The 17286-nt window shown below is 43.5% G+C and overlaps 1 protein-coding gene across 6 annotated transcripts in view; it reads left to right on the forward strand.

The window, feature by feature from the left end:
* Nucleotides 1-17286, forward strand: part of nucks1a (nuclear casein kinase and cyclin-dependent kinase substrate 1a) — a 72182-nt gene that overhangs the window by 12607 nt on the left and 42289 nt on the right. For all 6 annotated transcript variants that reach the window (XM_088423762.1, XM_088423765.1, XM_088423763.1 and 3 more), the window contains one exon: nt 940-1092. In XM_088423762.1, the coding sequence (XP_088279888.1) occupies nt 940-1092 (153 nt within the window). The remainder of the gene's footprint in view (nt 1-939; nt 1093-17286) is intronic.

Here is a 17286-nt window from a genome sequence, read left to right on the forward strand (position 1 = left end):
GGGAGATAACAAAAGAATAACATTCAAAGAACTAAAGGCATCACTGGCGTCAGTTAAAGATGACGTTAACGACTCGACTATAAGAAAGACAAAGTACAAAAATGGCATTGATGAGCATATTCCCAGGCAAAAACCACTGCCGTCACAAAAGAGCACAAAGGCTTGTTTCACATTTACTCCAAAGCAATTTAATGATCCTCAAGAAGTTCGGAAAACAAAAAGAATAAAAGCTTAGCCAAGTCCGATCTGCTGCTTAATCCAAGAGCACTTGAGTTTGAAGACAAGAAATGATAGCCGGATGTTCTCCTTTAGGATCTGCTGGTAAACTGCAGAACTCATTTTTCAGGCAATCTTGGAAGTTGCCCTGGTCCTGTGGATGCAGGCATTCCCGACCATCACAGTCACCACCATGATTTACTGTTGGTTATCGTGTTCTTTTTATCAAATGCCATTCCATTTTTATTTCAGATATACCAGGCTGGACACATTCCAAAAAGTTAAATTTTTGACTGGCCTTTTGAGAGGCCAAGTCAATTTCCAGATTCAATCTCAATTGAGATACTTTTCTGTGATCTTAAACACTTCAAACAACTGTACAAAAAAGAAAGGTCTAAAATTCATTCACAGTGGTGCAAGACTCAAAGCCAGTTTTCACAAACGTTTGATTACAGTTATTACTGCCAAAGGTGGCACAATTTGGGATTACGTTTAGGAGGTGATGGCATAGTAAGATAGGTTTTAAATTTTCCCTCCTTTGATGAATGAAATCATCCTTTAGAAACTGCATTTTGCATATTGTTGGGTTGTTTCTGTGTTATTAATATCAGTTTGCCAAAAAGAAACCTTAGTTAAAATAGTTAAAAAAGTTAAAATATGCAAAAATCATTGAGAGGGCAAATACCAATCACAGCACTCAATATGCACTTCCGTGTTTTGCAGATGACTTTGGTAGTGACGATGAAGACAAAGACTTGGGTGTGGAAGAAGATGAAGATGGGGGAAGTGACTATGAAGAAAAAAAAGTCAAAAAAGGAAAAAAACCCAAGATGGACAAGCCCAGCCGAAGGACACCGAAAAGAAAACGGGCAATTGGTAATGTATAATGTGTTGTGTGTGACATGTCTTAATAGGGCTTGGGAGAAACAAAACAAAACAAAAAATCTGGGTTTTGCTGTTGTGTGTCAAATGTGTATATGACTGTCTTCAGTGACAAGCATTCACTCTTGTCAAACATTTACACTTGTGAGAATCTCCAGAATTCAAACCTAGGAACACAGGACTCAGAATTTGAAAAGCAAAACTCTTTAAATTAAAAAAATACCATGTAATGGAGAACCACACTGGATGCAAAAAACAAAAATTCTAAATAACAACAGCCAACAGGGCTACATAAAGGAAAGACATGAAAGCTAGACATGGAAGAAAACAAGGAAGACAGCTTGATGTTCTGACCAATACTCATGGAACAAAGATCTTTGTTGTGGCAATGACTTTCCTTCATTTGGAACATGAAAAGTGATGGGCGCTTGGGACTACATGTATGTTTATTATCATGCCAACATTAAACTGATGCTGTGTTTTTGAAAATACAGCTATCCAGAGCGATAGTTTCACCCGGGACAGACACGGCAGAGTGCCAAGAGGGTTAACCTTGCCCAAGCGAGATGGGCCCAGGTGAAAAAAGTGTTCATGATCATGATCGTAATGTGTCACAGTATTACAAGGATTAAAATGGCCTTATCTGTGGAAATACATTACTACACAAGGACAGCTGATGGATCCTCCACAAGTGGTTTTGACACACAATTTATTGCGTTATATAAAATACCAAAAAGTTACTAATCTTTATTTTGTCTCATCTGTTAGGTCTTTGTGATTTTTTTTTAATAGAATGTATGGTATTAAATAATTTGCAAGATGTAGTGCATCCCTTGAAAATATAACCTATTCATTCCAAATGTTTCAGTCACATTTGGGTTCGATAAGTTTAACCTCAAACTTCAGTTCAAAAAATAAAAACTACAACATAATTAATCCATCCATCCATTATCCTCCACTCATCCAGGGTCGGGTGACGGGGGCAGCTGGGAAGCTCAGCCTTCCCTCTCCCCGGCCACTTCGCCCAGCTCCTCCGGGAGCATTCCCAGGCCAGCCGCGAGACATAGTCCCTCCAGTGTGTTCTGGATTGTCCCCGGGGCCTCCTCCTGTTGGAACATGCCTAGAACACCTCACCAGAGAGACGTCCGGGAGGCTTTCTAACCAGATGCCCGAACCACCTCAATTGGCTCCTCTCAACGTGTAGAAGCAATGGCTCAAGACTGAGTCACGGACATCCTGCGGAGGAAACTCCCTTCAGCCGCTGGTACCCGGGATCTCATTCTTTCGGTCACGACCCACAGCTCGTGACCATAGGTGAGAGCAGGAACACGGATTGACCAGTAAGTAGAGAGCTTTGCCTTTTCGGCTCAGTTCTTTCTTCAGTACGACAGACGGGTGCACCACTCAGGTTCAGATCGGGGGGCCGTTCCTGACAATCACCCCCTCCAGGTCTCATTGTCATTGCCCGCGTGAGCATTGAAGTCCCTCAGTAGAACAAGGGCATCTCCGGAAAGAGCGAACTCCAGCACACCCTCCAAGGACTCCCAAAAGGGTTGGGTACTCTTAACTGCTATTTGGTGTATCAGCACAAACAACAGTCAGGACCCATCCTCTCCACCCAAAGGCAGGGGGAGGCTTCCCTCTCGTCCACTGGGGTAAATCCCAATGTACAGGCGCTGAGCTGGGGGGATATAAGAATGCCCACACCTGCTCTGCGCCTCTCACCGCAGGCAGCAACAGAGTGGAAGAGAGTCCAACCCCTCTCGAGAGGATTGGTACCAGAGACCAAGCTGTTGGTGGAGGTAAGTGTGATTATATCTAGTCGGAGCTTCCCGGCCTCACGCACCAGCTAAGGTTCCTCCACCGCCAGAGAGGTGACATTCTATGTCCTCATAGCCAGGGATTGTTGTACCAAGGTCCCATCCTTTCGGGCTGACACCAGCCGGGCCCCGTGGGTGCAGGCCGGCCACCAGGCGCTCGCCAACAAGCCCCACCTTCAGGCTTGGCTCCAGAGGGGGGCCCCGGCGACACGCCTCCGGTCAGGGGAAACTTGTGTCCAACTGTTTCTCTCGTCATAACAGCTATGTGAGCCATGCTTAGTTTGGTCGTTCATCTAGCACCTATTTGCCACGGGTGACCCTGCACAACATGAGATCATTTTTCTTTTGACTGTTTTTTTTTTGGGAGGGGGGGGGGGGGGCAGTGGAATACACAGAAGAATGTACATGCACAGTAAAACACACGAAAAAATGGGCAGCCAACTTCAAAATAAATTGTATCATGTCAAACAATGTAGGGACGAGAATGCCTTTGCTTGTTAGGGCCAGAGCAGCTACCGCTGCGAGAGCCCTCTTGTTTTTTTCCATATTATTATTATTATTAGGGCCCGAGCAGCTACTGCTGCGAGAGCCCTCTTGTTTTTTTCCGGATTATTATTATTATTAGGGCCCGAGCAGCGACCGCTGCTTTTTTTTACCCATAATTCCTAATTTCATTGTTCTCACCGAAGCTTTGAAACCTTCTGTCTTTGCCAATCTTCGTCCGATTCCGACCGTTCAAACTCTTGATTCCATTCATCCCCGCCAATTCATTGGTGTATTCATTTACCTCTTACCAGAATTCAAATTTTTCCCACAATTCCACATACTGTACCTTTAATGAACTAATTCATTTTCAACGAGGTCAATCATTGTGTGGGCGTTTGGTCTTCGTGGACTACTGTTTAGGTTGACAAAGTACTCCATTTCCCATGGGGTCGTCAGGTGGCCATCTTGGACACTTGACTACATACACTGAGACTCCATCACCCACCAACCCTCAGGGGCGGCCATCTTGGATATCTGATCAGACATTTCATTCAGTTTTTCCTTTCTATCTTAATCTTAATCGATTCCATTCATCCCCGCCAAATCATTGGTGTATTTATTTTCCTCGAACCAGAATTCAAAATTTTCCACCAATTCCACATACTGTACCTTTTAATGAACCAATTCATTTTCAATGAGGTGATTCATTGTGTTGGCGTTTGGCCTTCGTGGACTACTGTTTAGGTAGACAAAATACTCCATTTCCCATTGGGGCCGCCATGCGGCCATCTTAGACACTTGCCTACATACACTGAGACTCCATTTCCCATCAACCCTGAGGGGCGGCCATCTTGGATATCTGATCAGACATCTCATGAGCGCTCAGCCCAACTTCCACCCAGGATGGTGGTCATCTTGGTTAACTCAGAACAATAAAACCAACATTCTCCTCATGTTGAACATCCAAACTATTAAATATAATCCCCCAAAATTCAGAATTTGAACTTTAAGTGTACTTTTTTCTCATTTTTTGAAATTTTGTGATATTTTACAAAATTCAAAAAAATTGTTGTTTTTTTTCACTTTAATGACTTTAATGACAGGTGTTTGTCCAATTCAGGCCAATTCAGCGTTTAACCGTTCATCTTGACCCTGCCTATGACCTCAGAGTGTCATTTGCCCACAATGCATCTGTTTTGCGCAAGTAATAGCCCCCTAAAACTCGCGAAAAATCTAATTTTTTTTATGTTTCCTCTTGTGATATCTCCATTTGCGTCCAACCTATACTTATCGTTCCAACTTTAGGTGTTTCCCATTCTGGGTTAGATTGCCAAGAATACCCTCGCACCAAAAATTTCAAGTTTTTCCCATTTTTTTACCCATAATTCCTCAATTAATCTTGCCAAAACATTGTAACCTTCTGTCTTCGCCATTCTTCATCCGATTCCCACCGTTCCAACTTTAATCGATTCCATTCATTCCCACCAATTCATTGGTGTATTCATTTACCTCTTACCAGAATTCAAAATTTTCCCACAATTCCACATAATCTACCTTTAATGAACCAATTCAATTTCAATGAGGTCATTCATTGTGTGGGCGTTTGGCCTTCGTGGACTACTGTTTAGATAGACAAAGTACTCCATTTCCCATGGGGTCGTCAAGCGGCCATCTTGGACACTTGACTACATACACTGAGACTCCATTTCCCATCAACCCTCAGCGGCGGCCATCTTGGATATCTGATCAGACATCTCATTCAGGTTTTCCCTTCTATCTTTGCCACTCTTCATCCGATTTCGACCATTCCTACTTTAATCATTTCCCCTAATGCCCGCCCATCCATTTTTACCCACAGTTAAAAATTTACCCACAATTCCACTTTCAGTTTTTCCCTTATATCTTTGCTATTCTTCATCCAATTCCTACTGTTCCATCTTTAATCGATTCCCCCAAGTCCCGCCATTTCATGGTGGTATCCATTTTGTTCTTCCCAAAATTCAAAATTTACCCACAATTCCATTTTTCTGTTCTTCACTTATATCTTTGCCGTTCTTCATCCGATTTCGACCGTTTCTACTTGAATCAATTCCCCCAATTCCCACCCATCCATTTTTACCCACAATTAAAAAATTACCCACAATTCCAATTTTTTTAGTTTTTTCTTTTAGTGAGTTGTTTGGGTATTATGGTCTTGAACGCTGAGCTGAAGTCTATGAACAGCATTCTCACATAAGAGTCTTTCTTGTCCAGGTGGGTGAGTGCCGGGTGGAGGGCAGAGCAGATTGCATCGTCTGTGGATCGCTTTGCCCTGTAGGCGAACTGATACGGGTCCAGGCTGGGGGGCAGGGTGGATTTTATGTGTGACAAGACTAGTCGTTCAAAGCACTTCATGATGATGGGTGTCAGTGCCACCGGACGATAATCGCTGAAGCAGGATGGGGAGGATTTCTTTGGCATGATGGTGGCAGCTTTGAAGCCTGATGGCACAATGGCTTGCCTCAGGGAGGTGTTAAAGATGTCTGTAAAAACATCTTTCAGCTCCTCTGCACAGTCTTTCAGCCAGGGATGTTGTCTGGACCTGCTGCTTTCCGAGTGTTGATGGCGGAGAGTGTCCTCCTCACGCTGGCAGCAGACAGGCACAGAGGCTGGTCGTGCGGAGGTGGTGGTGTTTTCTGTGGGCAGGTGGTGTTCTCTTCCTCAAAGCGTGCAAAGAAACTGTTTAGGTTGTTGAGCAGAGTGATGTCGCTCTCACAGCTTTGTGGTGCAGGTTTGTAGTCTGTGATAGCCTGAATGCCCTGCCATAGGCTGTGTGCATTCTTGCAGGTTGGCTCTCGCTGTTCTCCGGGCTGATTTCTCCCCAGCTTTGAAGGCCTTGTCTCTGGTCCTCAACAGCCTGTGGACGTGTCCTGTTAGCCATGGCTTCTGTAAACACAGTCCAAAGTGTTATGTCCTCGTGTTGCAAAATCGATTTGTTGATGAAACATGGGAAGAACAGTTTTGAGATCATTATGGTTGAAATCTCCAGCGAGAATGATGATGCCGTCTGGTTGTGTTGTTTGTTGTTCACTGATAGCCTGGTCCAGTTCGTTCTGCGCTGCACTTCTGTTGCTGTTGTTAGTTGGGGGGATATAGGTAGCGACCAGCAGGATTGAACTTATCTCCCTTGGCAAGTAGAAGGGGCGACACTTCACGGTCATGAGTTCTGCCAGAGGTAAGAAGTGTTTGTGTACTACAGTGGCATCCCGGCACCACGCTTTGCGGATGTAAACACACACGCCACCGTGCAACTTTCCTCCTTCTGCGAGAGCCCTGTCGGATCTGTAGCATGTTAGCTGCTCTAGATGTATAGCGGAGTCCGGAATGTTACTATTTAGCCAGGTTTCCGTGAAAACTAATACACAACAGTCACTCACTTTTCGGTTTGCTGATCTCAAAAGTCGGATATCGTCCATTTTGTTGTCCAGTGAACGAACGTTCGCCAAAAGAATAGATGGTATGGCCGTGCGAGTTGGGTTAGCCTCTAGCCTAGCTCGAATACCTCCGCGCTTGCCCCGCTTCCTCGTCCTGGCGCACCGCTTCCGGCGCCTCCTTTCCGGGGGAGGGGTAGCAGGCGAGTCCGGTGAATTAGCAGGCCGGCATAGCAGTCCCAATTCCCTTAGCGAGTTCTCCAGTTCCGTGTTTAAAAGTTGGCAAACGTTGCTTCTCCGGATTTGTAAGAGGACCCGTCGACTGTGCACGTATTTTGGCGTAAACTGACCGGAAAAACTTTCAGACAAACACTTGTTTTGACGAACAAAACAACGCATTGTCAGAAGAGCGACTGGCCGCTGCGTCTACACGTGCCGCCATCTTGTGACCTAGACGCTTTACCTAATCGACTTCAAATTTGCTGTGGTGTTTTATCAGACTGAGCGGCACAATTGTTCAAATTTTCGTGAAGATCAGCCGAAAAATGGGATGGAGGCGGGGCTTCAATAATGTTTTTAATCTTTACTTTGCCACATGTGAGAAAAACCTTAATAACTCAGCTGCACAAGCTTCAAAAAATCTGAAACTTTACAGATAATGAAGACTCATGCCCTTAACACGTTTGCTTAATAAATTTTTGTTTTACTTATACAGCCACCTAATGGCTAACAAAAATGTCAGTCCAATGTCTCGCCAAAACGAACAAAGTAGCTGCATTTGGACCCAGATTGTCTTATAATTTCAAAATTCCATATATTTGATGGGTGTCCAATGCAGAACACACCTTTCAACATATTTTTTGTCGTAATGTGAGCGCCACTTAGTGGCAGCCAAAAATATAGCATTTTTTTAAAGGTTTTTATCTCCTCAGCTGAGCCCGTTGAAGTAATATCGCTGAATTTTAGTCTGACAAGCCTATAGACACGCCAGCTGACCTCTGGGTATGCATCGAATTAAAGTTAAGCCTCTTATATCATAACAATACACTTGAAATTTCAATTTATTCCAAAAGAAATCTCGGTAAAAGTCAGATATCCTAAGCTGTGCATTTTTCCGTTGCTCTCGGTAGGCACACAGGCGTGTGCGTTTCCTCTCGAGTCACATGATTGGTTCCCGGAGACCAAGCTGTCAATTAATGTGCTTACTAGCACGTTTGTAACTTGTGTGCTGAGCTGAGTGCACACAGGCACAGGAGAGACACAGGAGAGACGAAAGCAAGTTTTTGGATCCTCTTGCCTTTTATAATAATTTGTCAAGTGAAAAACCAATACAGTACAGCGTCAATATTTTATTTCTTGGCAATAGTGAAGCCCCTGAGCCAATCAGGATTCAGAGCACAATGCACTGTTAAAAAAAAACAAAAAAAAAAACGAAATCCACACTGTAAAAAATCCGTGAAGCAGCAAAGCCGTGAAAGATGAACCGCGATAGAGCAAGGGATCACTGTACTGGTATATGCAGCTTTTGCTTCCTTTTTTTAACAGCTGTTGAACCATAGTTCAACCACCGTGAAAAGATAACCATAGTCAGATTGACAGCACAGTATTTAGCATGGTATCGGCCACTTGATTGCGATGTTGAAATTTTTATGTTTTTTTTTTGGGCAGACTAGTATTCCCGCAAAGCGAGGGACACGCAAAGTAAAAAAAGAAGAATAAAGATGCTGTAGGGGAAAATATTGGCTCTGCTTCATCCCAGAAAAGTGAAAGTTCTCAGCAATGCTCTCCTTTCTGGATCCACTGTAAAGTGCTCAGCAAACTCACTCCCCTCCCCTCGTGCGACAAAAAGTGACTTCACAAAAGTGATCATCTTGACCCCGCGACAAAACGCCCTGCGTAGAGTGTAAACGACGCACTTTGTCATGTTTGGTGTGAACGTAGCATAAGTCTAACCCTGACTGTAGTGGTTACTGTACACATATCATCGCTGTCCAATTAAAACAGATTGTGACATACCTGCATTACTCAAAACCAGACCAATTTCCTCCACATATCTGTGTTTGAAAACATTAATTTAAATGTGAAATATGCAAGATTATGTCATGTACATGGCTTAATATGATTATATATACCTCGAATTCAATATAGTATGCATTTGTTTTAGCGCGTTTGAACTTTCAAATGCACTTGCACTTGTCACGCGCCGCTTTATTGCCTCTTGTCAACAAGGCTGCATGGATAAATTTTACAGCGAACTTTGACCCATCATGAAAAAGGGACGGTAACATGATATTTATATACTTTGCACAGTGTAATATGTGCATCTAAATAATGTATGACTGTTACGTCCCAGTCTAGGGTCTAGGACATAACATGAGTAATGGGCCCCGCCTTCCCCAACTCCCAAGCAGCCAGCCAATAACCCAAAGGTTTGGAAAACAAAAGATACATTTATTTACAAAAGGGTTACTAAAAGAGTGGAGCAATTAACTCAGGGTGAACCAGGGCCAAAATAACAAACAAAACAATCTCTGCAATAACCAAACTAACCTAGCAAACAAAACAACAAAAAGACAATAAGCTTACCTCCCTAGCTCCAAAAACAGGAGGAAAGAAAATGTACAACAAAAACGGCGATTCACCCCTACTGCTCGGTATCAAGACTATTAGTACGAATGCGTGGCTGGTTGGAAGCGAAGGAGAGACGAAAGTTGTCTGCCGTCTCCTTTTAATATATGGCAGGTGTGCGACCTCCAATCAGCAGCAGCCAATCGTGGGCCTTCCTGGAGCCGACCCATTCGTGCACTGCTGGGGCACACCTAAACAAAAGATGGCAGGAAACACAGGAAAAAAGAAACACAACAGAGAGCAAGACTCTTGAGTGACCCCACTCGTAACAATGACACATAGGTGATTTAATTTCTTTTTATGATTTTTATGGTACCGATATTTCTAACGAAGAAGTAAAATGGCCTGTCTCAGAGACCACACTTTACTTTTTAGCTGCCAGCCAGCTGAAACATGCATCCATCCATCATCTTTACTGCTCATCCTCACGAGGCTCGCAGATGATGGAGACCTTTCCAACAGTGTGAATAACGGGGCCAAAAACGGACCTTTCTCGGACATTAAAATGTAAAACTGTGTCTATACATCGCTCTCATTAATGCACGTTCCTTTTAACAAATCAGCCCCAGTGGGAACCCTTTATTCATGGCAATTGTTCCGCCCATGGGTGAATTATTTACTACTGATGTTGGGAGCTGAGTGGTCCCAAACACACATTTTTGGCCACTTCAGCATTTTCTACAATATAATGGTGTAGCCAATAAATGAAGTGTTGCTGTTTACGTGGCTGACTCGGTGCAAAATCTCTCCTCCTCAGCTCCGGAAACAAAATGAAACAAAGAAGTGGATAAGGTCGGTGCGTATATTCTCTTGCACAGGTGGTAGGGGGACCTGTTGGGGGGTTGAGATTTGATACTGTCTCATTCCCGTCATCATAAGCACACTACAAGCCGTTTTTATATGTATTGGCAGTGTGAGAGCGCAGAATAAACAAGGATTGCTTAGAAATGCATCAATGAAGGAAAATAATACTTTGGGAGTGTTTAGGGTAAGAAATCAACATTGGAACATGGTTAAAAGCTCCAAAAAGTTGACTTTTCAGGTCACAGCCTTTAAAATAAAATTGTCAGCAGCATTATATAAAAAGATATTGTCTTAAAGTTCAGACGAATCCACAAATGCAAATATAGAAAGGATCCTTAAACTGACAATATGTAAAATTTAGGCCCTTTTTCATTTAAAATTAATAAGTTATTTAAAATTTCAAAAACGTGCAAATAAATGTGTTCTTAATGACCAACAATATGTTATAAATATAATCATAGTTCTAGTTCTCATTAAATTATAATACTTGAGGCTTAGCACTCCTCCGGAGGTCGCCATGTCTGTTACAGCTACTGACAGCCGGAGGAGAGTGTGTATTGCTGCATTTACCATAATGCTCCTAAAGCTCAGACGGGGCATGTGAAAAATTACACATACTCCCTTTAATTTTCTTGTCATAAACTTTAACAAAGATATAGGAAAAGTATTGACCCAGGATTTGGTCTCAAGAAAGGCCACATTACTTACACACACACACACACACACACACACACACACACACACACAGTTAGGCGGTCCATCGTAGTCGAACATGACGACACGTCCTGCAACAGTAGGCACATGTGAGGCCTGGGTCAGGGGGCCGGGTGGTTCTGGAACTGCAGTGTGGTGTCTTCGCCTCCACTGATCCCTCTTTGTACATGACCCCGTCATGGCACAGTGAGTGCCACTGCGATCAATTAGCTACAGCTACCTCAAGCTTGTTGGGTTTGATATTGCACCTTTGTAGTGTCCCTTTCAGTTGGTCTTTATATTGTAGCTTATGTCCTCCCGGCTTTCTGCTGGCTGACAATAGCTGACCATAGAGCACCTGACGAGGTAGTCTGTGTCCTGGCATCCGGATGGTGTGGCCAACCACTGGAGCTGTCTCTGTGCCAGGATTGCCTCAATGATGGACTCAATGCGCTGTATGATGTCCGAATGAGCAACACGGTCATGCCATGTGATGCCAAGGATGCGTTGGAGGCATCTGATGTTAAATGCATAGAGGCAGCGGATATGTCTGCCGTATATTGTCCAGGCTTTTGATCCATAGAGTAAAGTTGAGACACACACTGCTCTGTAGACTGACACTTTCCTTGAGGTTCGAAGGTTGTTATTTTCAAACACCCGAGAGCGCAGTCTACCAAAGGCAGAGGACGCTGAGTTGATACGAGCCTGGATGTAAACATCGATCTGACATGTTGGGGTCAGAACACTGCTAGCACTGCAAGTCATGGTCAACTGTGTCAAAGGCCTTGGTCAGGTTCATAAAGGTATCGTAGAGGTCTTTGTTCACTGATTTCTTCTGGATTTGACGGGTAGCAAAAATCATGTCCCGTGTGCTTCGGTTTTTTCTGAAGCCACACTAGGTCTCTGGGAGGATGCCCCCCTATTAGAATTTTTAATTGCTCCTCTAAAAACAACATCATCCTTCTCACTACGCCTCAGATTTACATTGTGGACCGCGGGGGGGGGGGGCGACTCGAAACACGGAATAAGTAAATAAAAAATAACTTCACGCAAAAGGCGAAATTTTGCTTCTTGTGACCGCGCGCGGTCATTTGCGTCGCTCCATTCGCGTCCATCGCGTCGCCCGACGTGCCTTCACGCCCAGTCACGCGAACTCCATTAAACTAAATCATATCCAAAATATTATTTTGGGTGCAGCCCACGCGGCCCGGTACCAGTTGATCCACGGTGGACCGGTACCAGTCTGCTGACCGGGGGTTGGGGACCACTGCTCTGGATAGTCCAGCGCCCTGCAGTTCAGTCGCTTTCTTGGCTTTTGTTTCTTGTGAGGGTTCGGATCTTCATCCTCAGCTTGGATCTGATCAGCCGGTGATCAGTCCAGCATTCAGCCCCACGCAAGGCTCTAGTAATGCAGACGTCTTGTTGATATTGTTGCCAAGTTATTATATAATCCAGCAGGTGCCAATATTTGGACCGTGGGTGCATACAAGATGTTATGTATTTCTTTTTCAACTGGAAAATTGTGTAGGTAATGTGAAATTGGTGCTCAGAGCACAGAGAGGAGTCAAATGCCCTTGTTGTTTATTTTTCCAGATCCGCGAGTTCCAATTATCTTAGTCCAGAGCATGGCATCTGTGCCACCTCAGTCATTGAAATCACCCATGAGGCAAGCTTATCGGACTTAGGGACTCTGGCTAGGGCAGCCGCAAGAGTCTCATAGAAGGCATCTTTGATGATGCTGTCAGCATTCAGGGTGGGAGCATACTCGCTGAGTAGCATAGCAAATTGGCCTTTCACCAGGTGGATACACCAGGTCACCACTGATGCCTTAAGGAGACTCCGAGATGTGATTGAATAGCTTGCTTTTCACAGCAAAGCCCACTCCATGGAGCCTATGTTCACCTTCTGGGAGACTCTTCCAGAAGAAGGTATAGCCTTCGCCAACTTCTCTCAGGGAGTCTTCACCAGAGAGCTGAGTATCATTGTGTGCTGCTATGTCAACATTGTACCTCTTAAGTTAATGTGCAACAAGCGCCATCCATCTATGGGGTCTCTCAGTCCTGTCCTGAGTGTCGAGGAGGGTGCAAACATTCCAGGTAGCCAGATTCATAGTCATGAGTTTTCCTTTATTGTGTTTTCGACCGCAGTATGGGATGCCTTGGTAGCTGCGATTGGCCACCAAGGTATGAGGAACAAGCAATATTTAGGTCAACTTTTCCAGCCCCTTCCCCAATTTGGAGTGAGCAGTGCGGACCCTGAATAGGGCTGCTCAGTCACATGGGCAGCTGCCGAAGGAAGATCTTATTCAATTCCAATCTTCATAGTGACCATCACACCCATGCCGCCCCGGTGCAGGACTCCAGCTAAGAGCTTACAGTCACATCCTTGACCTGCCCCGGTCACTTTATCCCATCGCCAGATGACTTTTCGGAAGAAGATGAAGCTTGCGCAAAGAATGGATTTGTGTGAGGGATGGGGCGCGCAGTTCCATCCCCCACAATCTTGGCCACACCCACCGTATTCCAATAGCAAGAGAGGAACTTGAGACGACCTTCAGATGAGTGCAGTTGCAGGGGACTGCAAGAGATCCAGCCTGCCAGAGACCCAGTCTGCTGGAAACCTGCCTATATGTGTGTCCCCGGAGCACAGTTTTTTTGTTCTGGGTTTACTCCCAGGTTTAGCCCACATAGCTGTGAGGGTGCCTTCTTCCGCCTTAGCATCTGTTGTAGTGATTCTCACACCCACCATCTTCCGCCAGCTCTGCCGTTGAGGTCTTCTGAATCGCTCTTGGTCTGGTCTCTACCTTTCAACCTGTTTGGCTAGTGTAACCCTGCCAGGAGTGCGAGACTCCTGCCGACATAGCTTTAGAGGTCATGGAGACGCGCAAAGTGCCCCACCACGATAAGGTGGTGAATCAACGGGGGGGGGACACTGGACAAGAAAGCTCACGATACTTACACACACGCACACACACACAGACTGATATTCTGGAATTAAATGCTCTTACCTGGGAACATTTTGTGTCTATTTACCTTGACAATTCTAATGTGATGCAAGGAAATAAGTCTGTAGTCGAGACCCAAATTTTAGAAGAAAATCCAGCACTCCTGGACATTAGTGGGAACACAGTCCATGTGGTCTCAAAAGCAGCCATGGTGCTATGAAAACACCATTCATGGGATATGTTAAGGGGTGTGTTGCTGATGTGAACTATGGCATAAAAGTATCCCAAACAAGGGTGTAATTTCAGGGCAGTGTCAGAACTTGCTTGATTTTGAGGAAAAGAAGAAAATGCGTCCCATCAGTAACAGGTTTCTGCAAACACTGGATGTGTGTAAAAAGAAATTGACAGTTGATCAATCCATTGATTGTTCATTTATTCACTGCCCTGTCTCCAGCTGATCAATACAAACAGCATTTTTCTCTTGTGAGTTAGCCTGGGAAAACTTATAATAGGAGATAATTATGTCATATTTCCGACTAAAAATTGCTGTGTAGTATGTCGAGACAGTTAAATCGCTCTGCTGTAGGTCTATTTTTTATTATTTTACAAAACCTGAGACAATGAACTATATAACACTCTTGTCTCATAAACTCAAAGGTTGAGCTTGTTGCGATCGATTTTAAATGGCTTTCCCTAACTATGATTCTGCATTAGATTTTGATCAAAGCAATGGATTTTATGTGCATATACAGTGAACCCTCCCTACTTCACGGTTCCACTATCGCGGACTTGCCACATCGCAGATTTTTATGACAATTGCTGAGAAGGTGATACGTCTCGAAGGGAGAAGTTAGGTGGTAGTGGCCCGCCATTCCAGAGTGAATGAATCCACCGTTTGCTACATTAAGGACGAGGCGAACACTAGAAGATGGCTGCCATCACCTTTGGCAATGCAGGGAAACAGTTGTTACGACTCGTAACTAAACGATCACCCCTAAGGAAGCTGCTTTAGCAATCTGGATTGTCGACTGCTGATGGAAGAAGCCCTTTCTTTTAAAGTCTCCCTGCGGTCATGTTAGTAGCGGCCCGGAGGGTGAATCAAAGTCTGTACGTGATCAAAGATGATTACAATGGAGAGTTTAGAAGTGAAATAGCATTTTATTATAAAAGAAATCTACGGAGCTGCTTTGTGGATGAGGTGCTCCAGCGCAGCCTACACTGTCTCTTTCTCTCTCTCTCCCCAACAAGTACACTTCTGTACAGTGTATATGGTTTAACACTAAAAGACCAGAGAGGTGCCATTTGGCACTTCTACCTATAAAGACCATCGGAGTGCCAAATGGCACCAAGGATTATAGCTCGCATCCTCAATCCCCTGTGAATGGCTAACTTTGTTATGTTTAAATTAAACAGAAGAGAAGTTGCACACCAACTTTATCTTGCTGGGGGGAGCATCATGCAAATGTGGTCGTTATCTGGACACCCTGTGTGGGGTTTCTGAGATCTGTTTTTGAGTGGGGCTTGCACAGACAGTATATATACAGAAGTATATTGAATACTTCTTTCAAGATAAGAATTGTTTAGTTTTTTGTACTCAAAACATACCGTTTGTTACAAATACAGCCAAACACACAAGAAGTAAAATACAGCATGAGTAGAAAAACACAAAACAAAAAGTCAAAACATGTGTGGGTGTGTTCTGGGTGTGTCAGAAGCCAATGAGGCTTTTTCACATCCACACACCCAGGCAGATGTGGTTTCAATCACAATGTGTCAACATAAACATCCATAAATAGCATAGATGCAGATTCAATAAAAAACTAATCTCTTAGTGACTTTTGTTTTAGGTCATTTTTGCATCAAGATAAGGTTGCCTTTGTATGATGCTATAATGATTCACATTATCATTCCATAAGTTTGTACAAAAGCAGATTTCACTTGCTTGAGACTAACTGTAGCACCATAAGAGACATAAAAACAAGATTGTTGGGGGTTGTCTATGTGGCAAGCAGATGACTTGTTCGCATTTGCAACCGGGTGTACACACATTCAAATTGACCTATCTATTGAAATGACCTGTTGGATGCAGATTGCATTACTATCGGGAATTCTCAAGAATTCTGTGGTGTGCAAACCCCTTAAAGAACAAAAATGCAGAGAAGACTCAATGCTCAACAGGCATTGGAAATGATGAACCCTCCAGTGGCTTCAGGAAACATTCTGTTTCATATTATTCTCTTTATCATATTTCTTTTCCAACAAGGTGAATAATGCAAAAAAGGAAAAGTGGAGTGTTTTTCTTTTTTTTTTTTCAACGTTTTTACTTGTCCACTTAGCACCATGTAAAGAGTTTTGGGCCTTCTTCCATTTTGTTTCTGGGGGTGGGCTCTTGTGCCAGGTCACCAGAGTACCATCACTAAATGACTGTTGGCCAGGAAACCTGGGAAACCCACAGGTAATTTGAATAATGCCCCGAACCCACTTCAAAGATATCATGCAAGATCCTCGATTTGATGACATGTCCACCCACAGTGAACAAACAAAAACTGATCTGGTAGCTTCAAATTCTGATGTGTGGGGGTCATTTGTCACCAACTGCATCACATCGCACAACCCTGGTCGACTGGAATGTGAATGACTGAATGACAAAAACTGACTGCACCCTAATGACACATATACTGTATACATTTTTAGGATTATTTTTTGGTCCGATTTTATCTATAAATCTCACCATCAGAGGAAAAACTTGTGTGTTGCTCTCTCAGAAAGATAAAATTGTGTGCAACGTCAGCCTTTCTGATCTTGAATGAAGTCTTCAAAAGATGGGTCTGTGCAAGCTCTTCCAGTTTCTCGTGTTAATAATTTAAAATTTACTTAAATATGTGTGCTGCAGTAATATTTTTCCTAAATAATATGTATAGCATAAAGACTTTTCACGTTTAAAAAAAATATTTTTTTTTTCTTAATGTGCAAAGGGTGGTGCGACTAAATTTTCAGCTATCGTGGCCAGTGCCAGAACGTATCTACTGCGATAAACGAGGGTTCACTGTGTGCGCGCACACACACACATACACAAACACACACACATATATATATATATATATATATATATATATATATATATATATATATATATATATATATATATATATATATATATATATGAGAGAGAGAGAGATGGATAGATATATTGTTTGTTTGTTTGTATGTATGTTGTGTTGATATATTCACTGTATATTTATATATACAGTGATCCCCCTACTTCGCGGTCAATGGGGGCTGTCAACCCCCCGCGAAGTCTGAAACCCGCGAAGTAGGGTATCAGTTCCTAGATTTCTATGTACGCCCCAATATAGCCGCAGTAACCACAAACAATCCTTTTTGGGGGGGGGATTTTTTGCCT

The sequence above is a fragment of the Hippichthys cyanospilos genome, chromosome 9 (genome assembly GCF_059441005.1).
Source record: "Hippichthys cyanospilos isolate Australia breed blue-spotted pipefish chromosome 9, RoL_Hcya_1.0, whole genome shotgun sequence".
Classification (NCBI taxonomy): domain Eukaryota; kingdom Metazoa; phylum Chordata; class Actinopteri; order Syngnathiformes; family Syngnathidae; genus Hippichthys; species Hippichthys cyanospilos.